Source organism: Peromyscus californicus, unplaced genomic scaffold (genome assembly GCF_007827085.1).
Source record: "Peromyscus californicus insignis strain IS unplaced genomic scaffold, ASM782708v3 Scaffold_14__1_contigs__length_90479793_seg_2, whole genome shotgun sequence".
Taxonomy (NCBI): domain Eukaryota; kingdom Metazoa; phylum Chordata; class Mammalia; order Rodentia; family Cricetidae; genus Peromyscus; species Peromyscus californicus.
In genome coordinates, this window is record NW_026294436.1 from 74,774,407 (window position 1) to 74,793,123 (window position 18,717).

At 51.1% G+C, this 18,717-nt stretch overlaps 1 protein-coding gene across 1 annotated transcript in view; it reads right to left on the minus strand.

Annotated features, from left to right (window-relative positions):
* The window catches only part of Smyd2 (SET and MYND domain containing 2), a 41,095-nt gene extending 22,919 nt beyond the window's left edge, over positions 1-18,176 (minus strand). The window contains exons 1-2 of the mRNA XM_052737988.1: positions 17,975-18,176; positions 3,221-3,284 (exon numbers count right to left, since the gene is read on the minus strand). Of these exons, the coding sequence (XP_052593948.1) occupies positions 3,221-3,284; positions 17,975-18,147 (237 nt within the window). The 5' untranslated portion in view covers positions 18,148-18,176. The remainder of the gene's footprint in view (positions 1-3,220; positions 3,285-17,974) is intronic.
* Positions 18,177-18,717: the final 541 nt, after the last annotated feature.

Genomic DNA, 18,717 nt, shown 5'->3' on the forward strand with positions numbered 1-18,717 from the left:
GGCTGGCCTCGAACTCACAGAGATCCGCCTGGCTCTGCCTCCCGAGTGCTGGGATTAAAGGCGTGCGCCACCACCGCCCGGCTTTTTCCCCGTTTTTTGTGTGTTTTAAAAACCGGAGTCTCTCATGTAGTCCAGGTTAATGTATAACTCCTATAAAGCCAAGGCTGACCTTGAACTCTTGCCTCCCCTCCCAAGTGCTAAGAGAACAGGTGAGTGACATCCAGCTTGATTGTGGACAGTCAGAGAGCAGAGTGGGTCACTGCAGCTGTGTGTCAGGACTGGGTTAAGAGACCACAGTGAGCTAGCTTCACCAGATTGGACCCAGGACTCTGGCCAAATTCATGGCCTCCCCAACAACGGCAGGGTCCTAACAGCACTGGATCAGACACACCCTGAACTTCAGCCCTAGCACTGCTCTATTTCAAGGCATTTATTTCTCCCAACTCCTTGTGGCCATTCTGTTACAGTACACAGCCCCATGATCACTTAGTTCTTCATTACTAAAGGTTAAAAACCCTCTGTGGCCATGAGCCTCTTTCTTCAAGAGATAGACAAAGAAAGAAAGAAAAAAAAAGAAAAGAAAAAGAAAGGTTAAATCCAGCCTGCTACCTTTAGAAATACGAGGCTCCAGAAGCCACACCACAGGTGCCACCTACAAGGTTACTTGGTCACGTGACACTCGGTTGAAACACAGAAACTCACAGCTGCAGAGGCTGTCCCCAGGCACCCTGTCCTCAGACAGAGGGACCAGGAGGCTCCATCCCGGTCTAACACAGCTTAGCACCTCTGAACAGTTCAGTCTCAGGGCTCTTTCCTCTGCATCAGGGCTCCTCCCCACCATCTCACGATGACAGAGCCGCCTTCCAGCTGGCCTTCAGGGGCTGATAGTGCAAACCCAGAGTGCTTCACGGAGAGCTATCACTCTGGTCTAGACATTAGTTAATGTGACTGCGCCCCACAGGAGCTTTTGGAGTCTGCAAACCCAGAAGACCAGAGCATCAGGAACCACATGGACACCTCAAAATCCCAACACAGACCGGGATGATTCATTGAAATATTGCCACCTTCTGAGACCTACAGAAATACATTTTTGTCAGTGTGCTCAGGGGGCGTGGAGGCAAAGCAGTACGTCACACATTTTGAGGTTCTCTACTGCTGAACTGTTCTCAGTGTCTCAGAGAGTGACTCCCCTTACACTAACCACCATTCACCCACTCCTTACCACCAGAGCGCTGGCAATCTCAGAAGCCAGCCATCTTCCTACGCTAGAAAGAGAAGCCTCTTGGCTTTATCCTCTACACACAGCTAAGCTCCCATCCCATCTGAATCACAGAAAATCTGCTTTGCCGTGGAGTCTAATACTATCTGTAACAATTCCACACGCTTGCCCAGGGCATCACCACTTACACAGGCCTCTCCTTCCTGCTCTTCACTGTGGGCACTGTGTCTTCACTTGAACTTGAAGAAAGGATCACATCAGAGATGTCCTGTGACCCGCCAGGCTCCAAGAGCTTGTAAGTGGGAACTCCGGACCTGCCACTTGACCATGCCTTATACTTCCTGCTCTTTCGTCTGGCCTGAACACCACTGCCTACGCTTGCTTCCAGAGGAACCAGGAGATGAACGAGTTAATTTTTCTAGAGGTGTCTGGCTCACATAGAGACAGTCCCTTGAGTATCTCCCAAATGCCATGGCAATCTAAGCACAGAGCACCCTGCTCACAAGAGGTCAGAGCATCTAAAGATAATGCTGGGCCCTGAAAGCTGGACCAAAGCTCACTTCTATGTTCGCTCAGCCTGGCCACCTCAGGAAGCCTGCTGAGGGAGACACAGGCGCATGGCCTCCCGAGCCAAGGCAGCGTCAGCTTCCCATGCCAGAAGGGCAGTGTCTGCTCTTCCCTGGCAAGGGGCTGTCGTCCCTGGCACTCCGCTGTCTCAGGGCTTAGCAGCGACTCCCACTGCTGAGTGTTCTCTGAGGAAGCAGGTGTGCTTCGGGACAGGGAGAGCCACTCATCCCCTCAAGAGCATGAGTGTTTGCTGCGGGGTGGGGGTGGGGGTGGGGGGCGTGGTAAGAAGCCCCTGTAGAAAAGAAAAGAGGGCTGTATGGCTGGGGGGGTGGGCAGGTCAAACAGGAGGAGGTGGGAATTCCTACTGCAGGGCTGAGGAGATGGCTCTGTGGAGAAAACCCTCGCTTCACGAGAGTGAGAATGGGAGTTCAGATCCCCAGACCCTGTTTAAAGCAGGGGCAGCCTGGTTGCCAGTCTGTAATTTCAGCACTTGAGAGGTAGAGAGAGGTAGAGGCTAGCTGGACTAGCTGAACCCGGGAGTTTCAGGTTCAATAAACAGAGAGCAATCAAGAAAGACCCCTCCACACACACGCATCCGTATGTGCACCTACACACGTGCGTGCCTACACGTCAGAACAAACATGCATATGTATCACACACAAACACACATTCTTTAAAAAGACACACTGCCTAGTGTATCCCACGCCTGAGTGACTAGACAAGGTTGGGATGTGAGACCACACGTCCCTCTGCACTGACCGTGAAATGCTTCTCTGTGAAGGAAAAGCATCTTTTGCGCAGCGGGTGTTTATTGGAAGTTAGGGGACACCCTCCTCAGTCCCTCAGGATACCCTGAGAGGTCTCACAACAGCCTCCTTCTTTATCTCTCCAGTCCTGTACTGCAGGAGCCAACGGAGACTTTTCCATCACTCCCACCTCTGAGTCCCCAACTCAGGCTGCTTACAGGGCACAGGCTCTGTTCCAGTTCACAGCCACAACCTTCTGCTCTGCCGGGCTAGGGGCTGAGTCCAGCTGCTATGAGGCTGGGTTTGAACAGCCCAAGAGTGAGGAGCCCTGCTGCTGTAGGAATTCTAAAACCAGAGACCCTGGGCAACCAATGCACATGCCCTGAAGGCAGGTTTCTACTTCCCAGTCTCTGCAGTTCCCAGTGTTGGCTGAGGGTGTCCTTGGTGTGGACCGCCACCCTCGGTGTGGTCCCTGCTAACCTAGCCCCCTTCCTGTGTGTGTCTTTCCCACCTCTTCTGCCTCCCACTTCCGCCTGACCCAGGGGCTGGCTACTTCTGGGAGGTGCATGCACACACTCCGGACGGAGTGGGGAGCTGTGGAGCAGGACACCAACACGCAGATGACACCCAAGTCCCAACCTCCCCAGGAGAAAGAGAAGCCCAAGCCACCAGCTGCTCCCACACCTACCTGACACTCCGCATCGCAGTAAAACGCCTGCTTGCACCGTCCACATTTTGACAGCCCTTCTTTCCTTCAAAACAGAAAAGGCCGTTGCAGCAGTGAGAGGAGGCAGAGACCCAGAGCCAAGGTTCACCTCACCTGCCTCCCCACAAGCGTGTCTTTCCCAAGAAGGTTTACACCACATTTGGCCCTTGAGGAACAGTCACCGACACTCACCAAGGCGGCCAAAGACACAAGGGCAGACACTCTGGCTCAGCAACCACAGCCCAGACCCTAACCCCAACATCACCTGTACTACTGCAGTCAGTGTATCAGACTCTTGTATGTCCTAGAGTTCTGGTGCTTCCTAAGAATCTTCAGAAATCAATGAACTCGCATTGCTACAGCCCATGAAGGGGTGTCGGGACACAGCTGTGGGCTGGTAGTTACAGTCCATGAAGGGGTGTCGGCATACAGCTGGAGGGCTATTACAGCCCATGAAGGGGTGTTGGGACACAGCTGTGGGGCTATTACAGCCCATGAAGGGGTGTCGGCATACAGCTGTGGGGCTATTACAGTCCATGAAGGGGTGTCGCGACACAGCTGTGGGCTGGTAGCAGCAGGTGAGAAACAATGCTATGCTTAGAGTACAGGAAGCACAGGAGCAGGACACAGATGATGCCAAAGCTACATGTAAAAAGCAATGCACACAGCCACCTGGGACCTGCTGTTGAATGTGGTGTCGGGGCCTGCGGCTGGCTGGTACGCACAATCACTTTGTACAGGTAACGTTCACCGCCCTGCTGTCTCTTCAACATTCTGTCCATGTGGCTTGTTCACTACTGTGTCCATTTTCCTGCTTCTCTCAAAGGACAGGGAAGTGCTGCCTGCTGATTTCTAGGAGCTACTGTGTCCAAAGGTCTTTCAAAAATGGTGAAGCTACTGAATTAAACCACATACTATAAAAATCTTAACTTTGGGGGCTGGAGAGAAGGCTCGGTGGACAAGACTATTTACTGCTTTAGCAGAGGACCCAGGTTTGGTTCCCCAAACTCATACTTGAGACAGCTCACAACCGCCTGTAACGCCAATGCCAAGGAATACGGTGTCCTCTTTCTGCCTCCCTGGGAACCTGCATACATGTGATACACATCAACTCACACAGCCACACCCATACACACTAATAAAAAATAAATGCTTTTATTCTAAATCTTAATTACTTGTAAAGTAAGGAATGACTCTATCAAGTAAGTCAGAGGAAAATGTGTAAAAACAGCTGCCAGACTGTCAGCTGGGACAGGCTGATGCCAAGGGCACTGCAGCTGGGGGGTGGGCGGCCACTGCTGCAGTGTCTGTCATCCCTCTGCAGCTGAGGGGTGGGCGGCCACTGCTGCAGTGTCTGTCATCCCTCTGCAGCTGGGGGGTGGGCGGCCACTGCTGCAGTGTCTGTCATCCCTCTGCTGGGGGGGTGTCCACTGCTGCAGTGTCTGTCATCCTCCTGCTGGGGGGGTGTCCACTGCTGCAGTGTCTGTCATCTCTCTGCTGGGTGTCCACTGCTGCAGTGTCTGTCATCCTCCTGCTGGGGGGGTGTCCACTGCTGCAGTGTCTGCAGCCCAGAAGAGCTGGCACCCGCAGAGAGGCTTACAATTCTTCAGAGATTGAGCATCTTAGCACTGCGCCATCTGCCGCGCGTCTCACCAGTCCAGGCACCAAACTCCTCCCTGATGGAGAGAGGGACCCAGGAATGTCACCAGAGAACTAAGCTGGCTACTACAGCTTGCGAGGTAGTTAGTGCCTGACTCCGGGGACGGCTGGACGACACGCAGGAGGAAGCTATGTCTTGATGCTGAGACATACAGAAACACACCAACTTTACCAGCTTCAGTGGTTCAGAAAGGAACCCACTCATTTAGTGGAGTGAATTCTCCGGCTTGAACCACCCATGGGCCCCTCCGAAGGCCCCAGACTCTGACTCTACATTTGGTGACAGAGAAGCGGGACAGGCTTAGAGCTGGCTGCTTGCCTGCTTGCAGAGGCAGAAAAGGTCAGAGTACTCCAAGGCAACTGTGAAGTGACGTGTCAGCACTTGGCCAGTGGTGTGGCCTGGGCAGGGACGCTGGGGGCTGCAGCAGAGGCAGTTAGGCCAAGGAAGGGACACTCAAGATTCCATGCTGGGTCATGGCGGCTTGTGTTTCTACTCATAGCACTTGGGAGGCAGAGGGAAGAGGATCAAGAGTTCAAGGTTATCCTTGGCTACAGAGGGAGCTGAAGGAAGGCCAGCCTGGGCTACCTGAGACCCTGTCTCAATCCCATGCCTCCCAAAACACTGAGCAACACCTGAAACCAAAGCAAAGCCCATCCCCTCAAGTAAAGAGTAGAAAGCTACAGCATTTTAGCTCAACCGCACACAAAAACGTAAGATTACAGGGCTGGAGCGACGCTCGGCAGCTAAGAGCACCGGTTGCTCTTGCAGAGGATCTAGGTTCTGGTGTTCCCAGCACCAACATAGTGGCTAACAGCTACCTGCAACTCCAATTCTAGGGCATCCCATGCCCTCTTCTGGCCTCTCTGGGCACCAGGCATGCATTTGGTGCACAATCATATATGCAGGCAAACACTATACACATAAAATAAAAATAAGTATTTTTTTAAAGTAAGTACTACACAGCTCTTCAAGTTCAGAAGCCACCACGGGGTTACTGAGGGAGAAATGATTCGGCTTCCACAGAACATCCCAGAGAGAAAGGCATGCCGAGTTAGGGTGGTGCTCTACTATGGGTTTCACTATGATGCTGCACTCCCTAGGCTGCCCTTCATTAGGACCAGCGAGCCATCAAATCCACCAGCCAGAATCTGGAAAAAGGAAGAAAGGGCACTGTTTCATAGTGGCACATGCCTGTAATCCCAGAATTTGGGGGTGGTGGGAGCAAGACCAGGAGTGAGTTCAAGGCCAGCCTCAGATACATAGTGAGTTCTGGACTCCATGAGGCCTGACCCCCCCCCCCCCAAAAAGAAACCAAAATCAAGCTGGCAAACTGGTTCAGTGGGTTAAAGGAACTTGCTGCCAACCCTAACAACTTGAGTTCAATCCCAGGACCTGCATGGAGGGAGAACCTTCCACGGGACAGAGCACAGAAGAAGTGCATCTGAGAAGGTCCAGTGGCACCCCAAAAATGTCACTTGGAGATGTACTGCTGCAGGATCGCTTTTTCCCAAGGCAGCTCTCAATCAGCCGTGACATGGGTCAGTGTGATCTGAAGAGGACCGGAAGCAGTGATTGATGTGTGTTCTGTGTACAGAAGGGCCCTCCCTGTTCAGTGGGGGACACCGGCCTGCTCCTCGGGGCTCCCGAGATCACGTCCTCCAGCAATGTACTGTGAGTCTGCACACCAAAGCTGCTTCCTGCTTCTGGGTGAGTCTCTTTCATCACCACCTCCTGCACACCACCTGCTTCCTGCTCTGAAGGCGGCGATTGAGCAGGAAGTGGGAAAAGCCAGCTGCTTTGATAGCTACCGCTAAGGAAAAAACCAAACATCACCTGGACAGCTTGGGATGGAGACGGCAAACAGATGCTGGGTTGTCGTCCCCACACTTGGAAACAGACACAAACTCTTCAAGAGTCTGCAGTAAAGTGTCATAAGGTTCCTGCTGTGCAAACGTGACAGCCTGAGTTCAGATGCCTAGAACCCATACAGAAACCGGGCAGGTGGGGCACAGCTGTAACACAGCACTGATAAAGGCTTGGGAGTGAGACAGGGGGATTCTGGGAGATCAGTGGCCATAGAGCCAATATGGCAAGACACCTGTTTCAAAAACAAAAAGAGAAAGAAAAAGGGAGGTGTGACAGGAGAAGAGTCACCCAACTTCTAGTTTCCATATGCAAATACATCCGCATGCACTGGCACACACCACAGTCATTTGCACAGACACACTGTCTTAGATAGATTCTCTGGTGCTGTGACAAAACACTGACCAAAAGCAACTTGTGAGAGAAGGGAGTTTATGTGGCCTAGAGGCAGAGACTGAAGCAGAGTCCACGGAGAACACTGCCTACCGCTCACTTTTCCCTACCTTACTCAGCTATGTTGCTTATACATCCCAGCATCCCCTGCTCTGGGATGGCACTCACTGCCAGGGGGCTGGGGCCGCCATGAATGAAGGCAATGTCCCCACAGACCTGCCTACAGTACAGTCTGATGGAGGCGGATCCTAGACTGAGGTTCCCTTTTCTCAGGTGTGTCTAGTTGACAAAAACAAACTTGGACACACACGGAAGAAAAGGAGAGTCATGGGTGATCCTGAACCTGAAACGGACTGAGCCAGAACCTGCACCATGGCAGCAGGGACGCATGAATGCTGGGGAGAAAAAGACAGACAGGAGGTGAGCCTGGGAGTGCCTGAGGATGAGTGACAGGAGCCCTCACAGGGGCTCTCTTCTCCACAGGAGCAGGCAAACACTGAAATAAGTCTGACCTGAAGAATACACAGAGCTAAATCTTGACTTGTGAAGTAACCTGTTCCCAAAAATCCAGATGTTCGGGGGAAGCTGCACCAACAAAAACCAGAAAGCCTGAATTTCCTTAAAATCTATCGATAAAGGAGGCCAGTGACATGAGCAAGTCACTCATTACCTCTCATGGTCCTCAGCCCTGACCCTCTCTGCAGGGGAAGCACTGATTCTGTGCCTGGTCTGTGCTGGGGTGATTTTTATAAATACACTTTTTTTTTAGGGGAGGGGGACACATGCCACAATGCCCGTGTGGAGGTCAAAGGACAACTCACAGGAGTTGGTTTCCTCCTTCTACCGTGCAGGTCCCAAAGATCAAACTGGGATGGTTAGGTCTGGCAGTAAGTCTTTACCTGCTGAACCACCCCCATCTCCTTTTTTAAAGACAGGATCTCATGTAGCCCAGGCTGGCCTCCAACTTGCAACATAACCAAGGATGGCCGGGAACTTTTGATTCACCTACCTCTACCTCTCAAGTACTGAGATTCCAAGTTCAGTTCCAATTTCCAGTGCCGGAGACTGAACCCACAGCTTTATGCCTACGAGGCTCGTTCTTCAACTGAGTGACATCTGCAGCCCTCAGTGCTGGGGTGTTTAAATTCTTTAGAAGATTCTACCGTGCTTCTGGAAGGCAGAACAGGCCTGTATTCATACAGCACGACTCAGGGGGTCATTGGTTCGGAATTTGTTGGAACTGCACTGCTAAGAACTCTGTTGTGGGTACTGCTTTTCCCATGAATAAACAGCACCCTCAGGGGGTATCAGGGTGTTTAGCTATCTTGCTGATGAATGTTCAGGTAAGAACAGAGTGCCTGGCCCTGGGTTTTTCAACTACAACAGAAAACTCTAGAAACTGGTGCAGGCTTCCAGAAAGGAAACCTGAGTCTTGTTTCCCTGCTCTGATTCTCCAGTCACATGCGGGATGAAACAAGCCTCTCCTCCCTTCACTCAGCTTCACTCCCTCATCTTCTCTCGGGGCCTGGCAGGCCGTGGGAGGGGAGCTGCGGATAAGCAGTTAATACTTTCTGAATTTAGTTTCCACCACTGTAACACATTAATATATAGTTGGAACCTTGGAGTTTCGCTATGAAAATTAAATGTGCAAAGTTTTTAATACCCTGCTTAGAACACTTAGAACAATAAATGCTGACATTAGGAGGGTCCTTTTAATTAGCCGATTTTGTACTTTTATGTATTTTTTTTTTACAGTAATATCAACTACAGAAATATCTTTAGTACACCCACTCAGACTCATAGCTACAGGATTGATGTTTTGGAAGCCTTTGTTTTATGGGCAAATATATAACTTGCTGTGAACAGAAGGGCTCTTTGAACTTAAGAAATGACTATCCACAAGGGGAAAATGAAATGTTACAGAAAATGCAAGTATTTGATTATGAGTGATGGGAACAGAGCGTGGTGGAAGACTCTCCTACCGTTTTTCCACGGAGGAGACACACAGTGGTTTTCTCTTGCTTCTAAAAGTCGAAAGCCATGGAGATCAACAAGTTAGGCATATAATTAAGGAGCCCGGCCAGTTAGCCCGTTGCCACAGGTGCTGTTGGTCCACATGAAAAGGATCCGATTCCATCCACTGTCTACTTTCTGCTGCTGAAATGAATGCTTACCGAGTTTGACCATGAAAGGAATTGACAGTGGCGTACAGGGGGTTTGCAATAACAATTACTTTTAACTAACGGTCACAAGTCGGCTCCGCCTAACCGAAGCGGCCCCTGCCAAATGAAAAAGAGAAAAGGCAAAAGCCCAGCGGTGAGGCCCACCTTCACCAGAGGCTGAAATAAGACAATCAGAACCAAAGTTAGCTTCCCTCCCGGCGAGGGTGCTCACACCAGCAAGGCCTGCGGTCCCCTGGGTGAGGAACAAAGATGGAGGAAATGTGGCACTGCCCTATTATAACCCTGGTCAGGGGACCAGGACGGCACTCGGGCTGCAGGTTTTTGTGTGACAGTGAAAGATGTTCCCCACATCACTTTAATACGGGAGGCATGGTAAATCAGGACCCACGCGCAGCGGGGGGCTTCTTCCCAGAGCCGGATGAACCTTCCCCTCAGCTCGAGCTTTGTTCTGAGGCTTGTTAAAAGTCTGACCGTTCCTCTGGGGGGAGGCAGGAAAAATTTAGGGCACAAGGCAGCAACTAATATCGTAAGTTTTCCAAACCATTGGAATGAAAGCATGCTGTGCAGAGTGTAAGGTAGGCCACCCCCAGTAGCCTCAAGAATTCCTTAGACTTTGAGGGACCTCAACCCAGGCCACACCAGGACTCAAGGCTGAAAAGAACTGAAGGATTATCGAGTTCCTGATGTAGAATTGGAGATTTTGTTAGAGTTATTGAGATCCAGGCTTAAGCATGAGGAATAAAGAAAGGTGTTCAGAAGACAGAGACACACCTGAGAATTTGAGTGTGAGCTTCTAAAGAAATGTGCAGAAGGCAGGGGGTACCTAAGTGTGGGGACACGTGCCTTGAGGGAGAGCGAGTGTCCAGCTGTCTTAGCTTTCACCACACACAGCATGCTGGGGGCCCTCAAGTTACATCCCCCAAGGTTGCTAAGACACCATCTGTGGTGATATACTGTGAACCCTAATAAACTTGCCTGGGGATCAGAGTACTGAGCCAGCCACTAGATTAGACACAGAGTGTCTGTGGTGGCACACACCCTTAATCCTATCACTCTGGAGGCAAAGATCATGTGGATCTCTGTGAGTTCAAGGCCACACTGGAAATGGCCAGGCAGTGGTGGCACATGCCTTTAATCCCAGTACTGGGAAGCACACACGCCTTTAATCCCAGGCAGTGACAGCAGGCAGGGCAGACAAAGGTATATAAGGTGTGAGGAGACAGGAACTGAGGCAGTTCAGCTGAGATCCCTTCAGGTGAGGACTCACAGGCTTTCAGTCCGAGGATTCATGGAAACAGGATCGGCTGAGGAGCTGGCGAGGTGAGGTTGGCTGTGGCTTCCTCTGCTTCTCTGACACCCCAATATCTGGCTCTGGGTTTTTAGCATAAGACCTTCTCAGATCCGTGTTACAACTATCTCCCTTCTTTCACTCATTTTCTAGGTGAGATAAATGACGTGCTCCGGGGACGCCTTGAGCGGAAGTTTAATCTGCTAAGACTATGACAGAGCGAAACAGCGACTCTGGGGTTGCACAGGGGTTTAAGGACTCGTCCTTTCTCTGTAAATGGGGCTTCTCCTGGGAGGCCTCCTGCGATTATCAGGCTGGAAAGGACCCAACTCCCACAAGCTGTCCTCTGCCTCACTCTCTCTGTCTCTTGATAAATAAATTTAAAAAATTCCTCTAAAAAGAACTGCACTGTGTTTTCTATCCTTTGAGATGAAGGCTGGGCTGCGTGTCGACAACATAACAACACATCCTACTGGAACGTAAGGGACTTGGGGTTCTTCCCAGTCTTTTCTAGGGATGTATAACCCCACAAGTGCTCCAGAGGCAAAAAAAAAAAAAAAAAAAAGAGTCATAGTTTATACTCTCCAGAACGTAGGGGCTCATAACTAAAGTCCTCGACCTCTGAGGCCGGAAGGTTATCACTGTGAACAGCAACAGGAGTACACTGGAGATTTGTGAAGTGGCAGGTAAGACTGTCCTAGCTCACAGGAAGTATGTCTTACAGGAATGTCACCACAGGAACTGCCAACAGAGCAGGAGCCAGTGCCCACATCTGTGAACAGGTCCTTCATATCCACATGTGTATCATGTGTGCATGTGTGAGTGCATGCTGTGTGTGTGTGTGTGGGGGGGGTGCCCAAAGAGGTCTGAGTGTGTGTGGTGTGTGTGTGGGGGTGAGTATATGCCCAAAGAGGTGTCTGAGTGTGTGGTGTGTGTGTGGGGGGGGGGGTATACACCCAAAGAGGCCAGAAGAAGGCATCAGATCCCTGGAGCTGGAGTTACGGGCAGTTGTGAGCTGCCTGACATGGGTGCTGGGATCTGAACTTGAGTCCTCTGGAAAAGCCACAAACACTCTTAACCACTGAGTCATCCCTCTAGCTCCAGACTGGTCCATTTTTGCCACAGATTTTAACAACTTCTGTCAAGTACTAGGGTATAAAAATCACTTGCACCCTGGTAGGCACCCTGGGACTGGCTTGCGAGCCTTGGCGTGTTCTCCTGAGAGCATCCTTCCCTCCCCTCCACAGCAACTCCTGCCCTCGGGGTACTCTTGTGTCCCAGGGAATCAGAGCCTACTAGCCAACACTCAAGAATCCTTGTTATTAGGATCAGTCCTCAATTTGGTGTCAGGATACAGTGAACTTGCCCCAGATAAGCACTTAGGAATTTTCAGATGCGCTCTGGCCCAGAAGTGCTCACCCAGCACTCTTGAGCAGCAAAACGCAACCACCCTTTGCACACAAGAGTCACCAGGTTTTTTGTTAATACACTGACACAAGGACGTGTGCACTATTTTTAAATTTCTGTTTGAAGATTCGAGGAAACACAGATGTACCCTCAGCACATGTGTGCCCTGGAATGTTTCTAGAACCTTCAAGTCCCTTTTTTTTTTTTAGTATTATTTTCCTGCTAAATTTCATATTCTGGTCCTTCGGAGCAGTCTTGAAGAGACAGGATTTCTTTCTGTTCTATTGTGTCCCGTGAACGCCTTTGCAATTGAAAAGGAGGCCTCTGAGGGCGGCAGGCAGGGAGTCCGCAGAAGTGACACAAAGTGAGGTGTGTAGCTCTGTGACAGCTCAGAGAGCTAATGAGGCCAAGGTCGGGGGTTCAGCCCTGAAAAGGCAGGCACTTCAGTCAATTCCCCGCCTGAGAACTGCACCCCTAAACTAGTGCAGATTTTCCCAGAATCTATAGATGTGAGGGCTGCAGATGTGGGTGGGAAAGGCACCTGTATGACGCTTCCCAAGGCAAGTCTGTGAGGGGGAACAGAGACCTGGGCATGGTGGCCTCCCACCAGCCCCAGAGAGCGCCGCCCGCTGGACAGGCCAGCCAGGCAGGCTTCCCTAGGAGCACAAGCTGGGTGCCCTGTTCTAGGTCTGGTTAGTTCCAGGGGAGGATCAGGGCACACACCAGTTCAAAGAGCTGGCCAAAGCCAGAGGGGGCTAGCTCTGCCAAGCAGAAAACGGGCTTTTTAAAAAATTAGAGCGGCCTGTGCATCAGATGAAAGAGAGTGGGAGCAGGTGCTGTGACCCCCTCCACGCAGAATCCACCCTAGGGGCTTGGGGGAGGCAGAAAGTTGGTCGAAAAGGGTGATTATTGTTCCTTTCTATAGTGACAGGAAGAAAGAGGTGATTAGCCCCAGCACAAAAGAGGGAATCTAAAACATCGAAATACAGTAGACACTTTCTTGGGCATCTCCCCCTACTTTGAACTCTAAAACAGACTCAATTCTCATCAATTCTGAGCTTTTCTGAAGGCCAGATTTAGGCTGCAGCCCTGAGCCTGGGTCTTTACAGAGGAATTGTAGGCTTTTCTTTAAAGAGCATTTTAAAGAACGTTCGACAGGAAGTGGACAACCTACTTGTCCTACAAGAATGCCACCCAGAAACCTCATGGCTTTAAAGCCTCACAAGAAAGCCCATTGCTAAGCCTCACTCATGCAACCTGGACACAGACAAGTTCTGAGAGTTAAACAAAAGGAAAGGAGGTTATTCACAAATCCTGTCCTGCTGGACGGCCAGGAAGTGAGGTGCAGAGATGGAGCCGACCCATGTGTCTTCCAGCATAATGCTGTAAAGCATTCCCCATCGTCACATGCAGTGATGGGCCACACAGAAGAATGCATGCGGCTCCTAATCAGATTCCAAGCATCCGCATCTGCATAAGATACAGATCAAAGACAGCCGAGCCAACTGATTTTTTAAACATTTTAGAAATGCATTGAGTATGGTGGCGCAGGCCTGCAATCCCAGCTACTGAGAAGGCTGAGGCAGAATTGAAAGTCTGAGGGCTACCTAGATTACAGAGTGAGTTCAGGGGCCAGCCTGGGCAACCTAGTAAAACCACGTTTTTAAAAATTAGGGCTGCATCTCAGAGCACTAGCCTTTAACCCAGCAGAGGCAGGCAGATCTCTGTGAGTTCCAGGACAGCCAAGGCTACATAGAGATCCCTGTCTCAGACAAAACAAAACACAACAAATTAGGGAAAGGACTGGAGACACAGCTTAGTAGTGTGCTTACCTGGCACCTAAGATCAACCTCTGGCTTGGGGAGAGATACATTAGGTTGCTACCTATCAAGGGAAGTGAAAGAAGAGAACAGGCAGACTCGGCTTCAGAGCTTGTGTGAGCGCATGGCACACACACGTGTATACACGCACACTATCGTATACACTCATACATACACACATATATACTTACACACACACACACACACACACACACACACACACACACACACACACACACACACACACACACAGGCTTTGACTGTAACAGCCATTCCGGGAAGAATCACAGTGGAGGGAGGAAATGGGAGTCCCAGTGGCCTCACTAGGTGGAAAATTCTGTTATCTCTCCTTCCCCTTAAATATTTGTTTAATCTCATGCTGAAGGAATCAGGTGCCTGAGCACTCTGGAGTTGTAAGGTACTCTCTGGAAGAGCCCTGCCTATGTAGATGTAGTAGTGTTGACACTGTTTCGGGAAATGGTGAAAACTCACCCCAGAGACCATTATCACTCCGAGGTACTCAGGAGAAATGCTGGTTTAGCCCTTGGACAGTGAGTAGAGTTCGCACACACATCCCAGGGTCCCCTCTAACCTTTCAAAGCATGTCCCTGGCATTACGGTATTTTATATACAAGTCAATGGAGTCAGAAAACTTGAGTGGCCGAGCTCATCACACAACAACCCAGGCTACAGTGTGACAGCGTCCTCAGCCTGCAGGGTACAGGGGACCTGACTTGTCCTCTCACCTTCGCTAGCTCAGCAGGGTGGGCATTTGAAGGCTAAGTTTACAGGCAGAGGAACCCAGTGGCTCAGAGGCTGAGCACCCACTGCCCCCAGACAGCTGCCTGGGAAGACACGCAGCCAGCATCCAACTCCATTCTATCTGGAGCCAAGCCCCTGCTTTGCTAGCTCTAAAAACAGCGGGAACGGTCACACAAGAATTCCTCACCTGATAAACAGATGCACAACTCCCGAACCCACCCCATACCAGGGCCCTGCATGCATACCCAACCCCGGAGCAGGTCCCCATGGAGCTGAATTCTCAGCCTTCTTTTTGCTAGCTTTGAGCTTGCTCTGTAGCTTGCAGTCTTTCTGCCTCAGCCTCCCAAGCAGCTGGGATTGCAGGCCTGTCACACTCACCACTGTCTGTACTCTGGAGTGTCACTCTAGGAGCACGTCTTTTGCCAGTGTGTCTTATCTGACTACTTATTTAATAAACGGAGACTTCACAGATGAGTGTGAATCCTCATTAGTGCATATGCACAATTTCCCATTTAGGAATCACGATGATTTTAGACCATTTGAAGAACAGCTGGAGTCAGAGCAGCATGGAGCACCGTACCGTCTTCCAAGGCCATGGTTTGAGGCAGGATCTCTTTCAGAGAACTTGAAGAAAACAGCTCCAAGATTTCACGGTCCTTAATAAAATTAAATCCACTAAAGCCTATTGTGCCAAGTCAGAACTAGGAATAAAGCTGGGGACATGAGGGCAAAAGTCTAACTACTCACGACAGGACATTCTTTATCACGTCAGTTCTGAAAGTATGTGAGCCAGACGAAGCACATGAAGCTCTCCTGCAAAGGCCGAGAGGGCCTTCGGGCTCTCCCACACGCTCAGAACAGACATCGTCCCTGTCACATGGTGTCCCAGGAGCAAGAGAATAAAGATCAAGAGAGAGAGAGACCGCTGTCCCCAGAGGCAGAATGAATATTCTAGTACATTCTAGTCAACACCTGGTCACAGCTGGGCCTTTCTCTCTGTAGCCAATTAAATCAAGAGTCAGAACATCCAATTTTCAGTTTGAAATACATATTTTTAAAAAGGTACATATACATGTAGGTATGTGTGTCTCTTTGAAGAGCCTGGCAGAAAGCTAACTAGTGACCATAACACGTACACAAACATAAGTGTGTGTGTGTGTGTGTGTGTGTGTGTGTGTGTGTGTGTGTGTGTGTGTGTGACAGCTCTCACCTGGAAGTTATTTATGTTTTTGGGAGTTGTCTCCCAGCAGCTGAGGCAAGAGCTGCATCTTCCCAAATGTCACCTACCAAGCTGAGAAAATGTGATACTAATTTAAAACTCTCAGGAAAAAAAAATTTTTTTTCCCTTGGCACTAAAAATCCTATTTTGTAGAGATCAAAATTATCAATATTTCTTGATTAATACAATATCCTCACTCCTGAAGGAATTATGTTTTTCCTTCCAAGTGAGTTAAATTCTGACACAGTAGAGGTAGCTCATTTCTCTTAAGTGATGATGTTCTCACTATACTTCCAGCACAAGAAAGGATGGGGGTAGCTTTAACCTGGGGGTTAGCATGGACCTACCTACACCCCCAGACTCCACAGAGGCCTGCATGTGTCTAATAACAACAGGTTAGGCCTCAGTCATATACAAATAGGAGACCAAGTTATGTCATCTATTAGAATGATCTAGCAAAACTAATCACACTTAATAGCCATCACTGGATGAGGTACAAAGATTTCTCTAGATGGGTCTCAGCTCTTGTATAAAATTTTAGTTGATTTCCAAGGACTCTGGCTGCTGAGAGACATTTACGTAAGCCAAACAGGAAGAGGTTGTCGAATGGCCTGACTGCTTGGGGCAGCCCGGGAGAGGAAACAGCAACAACTAGTGACATTAACAATTGTCAATCAGAAAAACTAAAGTCGAGAGAGAGCAAACATTTGTACACATGGCAGGATTTGGGAGGCTGACGGATTGGAGGGTACTCCTGTGTACCTGTGTGTACAATCAGGACACTCCCAACAGAAGAGAAGCACGTCTCAGCTGTCAACGCGGATATTTAATTTCAGGAGAGACCTGGCAGGCACCCCGAGTCCCTACTCTGCACTCAGCAAGGCCCACACCACCGCACTGCACTCTGTGGCTTCCAGCAAGCACCGGGACCCCTGATGGAGGCCCCTTCTGTGCAGGGTGACCCGCTCTGCTCCCGTACTGCAGACACCCACACTGCAGCAGACTCCCAGCCACAGCGAGGCTCAGAAGATCAAGGGACCAGTCGCAGCAGCCTTTTTAACTTTGGGAAAACCCAATGCTCACTTCACTCAAACGTCGCAAAGTGGTGCCATGACCCTTTAGCTCTTGGCTCACCAATTCAAAGAGGCACATCACATACAGCCCTTCTGCTGCCCACGGCATGGTTCTGCGTCTAGTTCCTTTCCAGGTCCCCCCAAGCGGAAGACAGTTCTGGCAGGGAGTCCGGGCCGATATTACTCTAATATTCAGCCTTTGCCCATTCTTTTGTTGTCTTATTGTAGAATGAGGCACACGGGTCTGGGAGGCTGAGGGCTTCGTTGAGTGCTGGACTCAGACCAGCCCTCAAGAGGTACCTGCAGAACCTCAGGTTAGCTTCATCTAACCCAGCAGCATCTCCATTTCAAAGATGAAGACATTGACCTTCAAAGCAAGGAAGGCAGGGTCCCTTCCTCAGGCATCCATGGTGGGCCTGGAACAGGCTGAACTCCAAAGCCAGACCTCCTACCTCAGCAAACTTAGCTGAGCACGGAAGTGGGTGGAAGTGGTAGCCCTGAGCCAGGCCAGGTTTCAGCCCCCTAATTAGTGCCTTGTGTATACACCTTCATCCTTCTTCTCTGGGCTTTAGTTTCCCAACTGTAAAAATGATCTCGTCTGGGCCTTTAAGATAAAGTGTGTCTTCTAAAAGGAAGAGACAGGGTGAAAACGTACCCTTCTGCGTCCAAGCTACCTCAAGGCTTACTTAGCATATGGCTATGGATACAGTTTCTGCACACACACGTCATATATGATGTACTACAATCAAATATTCTCCTAGCAACCGTGTCCCCCTCGCCCCTATCCAAGGAGCACAGTCTAACGGGCGTGCCCCACCCCTTCCCTCCTAAAGAGTGACCGGAAGGGTCCTTGGCTGATCGTGTCATCACTCCTTGGGGGAGGGAGGGTAAGGGGGAGCCGCCCATCTCCGGACGGCCTGGGGCAGGCAGGGCGCCTAAGTTTAAAGCGGACACGCGTGGGGCGGCGTGGGCCGGGCTGCGGGGCAGGCCGTGGCTGTGCGGAGCGCGGCGCACGTGGCCCCGCGTGGCCCCTCCCTCCCGCACGGTCCCCGCACGGTCGCCGCGTACCTGGCGAAGCAGCACTCGCAGTGGTGGCCGCGCTCGCCCACGGTGAGCACGCAGGCGTAGGCCGGGCAGGAGAAGAGGAGGTCGCCCACGTGGAAGGGTCGCAGCGCGCGGAGCCCCCGGCCCTTGCCCGCGCTGCAGAAGCGCTCCAGGCCGCCGCGGGCCTCGGCGCGCATGCTGGCGGCGCTGCGGCTGCGCGCTGCGGGGCCCGCGCGTCACGGGAGGGAGGGAGGAGGGCCGCTCTGCGGCCGCCGCCGCCGGCCTTCAAGGAACTTGGGCGCTCGCTGGCTCGCTCGGCTCGGGGCGGTGGCTGTGCCCTGGCCGCGCCCCGGAGCCGCGGGCGGGCGGGAGGGCTGTGCCGCAGGGCGCGCGCGCGCGGGAATCCGCGTGCACCCACCAGGCTGATCCCACGCGATTGCTCCGTGGGAAAAGACACCAGTCCGAAGCCGTCCAGGCCACCACCCGCTGTGCCAGCAGATGGTGTCACACCCGCCCCCCCCCCCCCTTAAGATCCAGGCTGCTTCAGCAGGGCTTAAATGAATGTGATTTGTAGTTGTTGAGCTGTGGGTGCAAAAAACACAGATCTCACCCGCTGGCGGGGCTAGAGAGAGTTCATTCTGGAGCCAGTATGAGGGACCATGGCCAGGTTTGGGTTACCCCAAATTCCATGTTCCAAGGTTGTAACAGTTTGATAAAATGTCCGTAATAACACAACAAAGTCATAAATCAAGACACCAAAAATACAA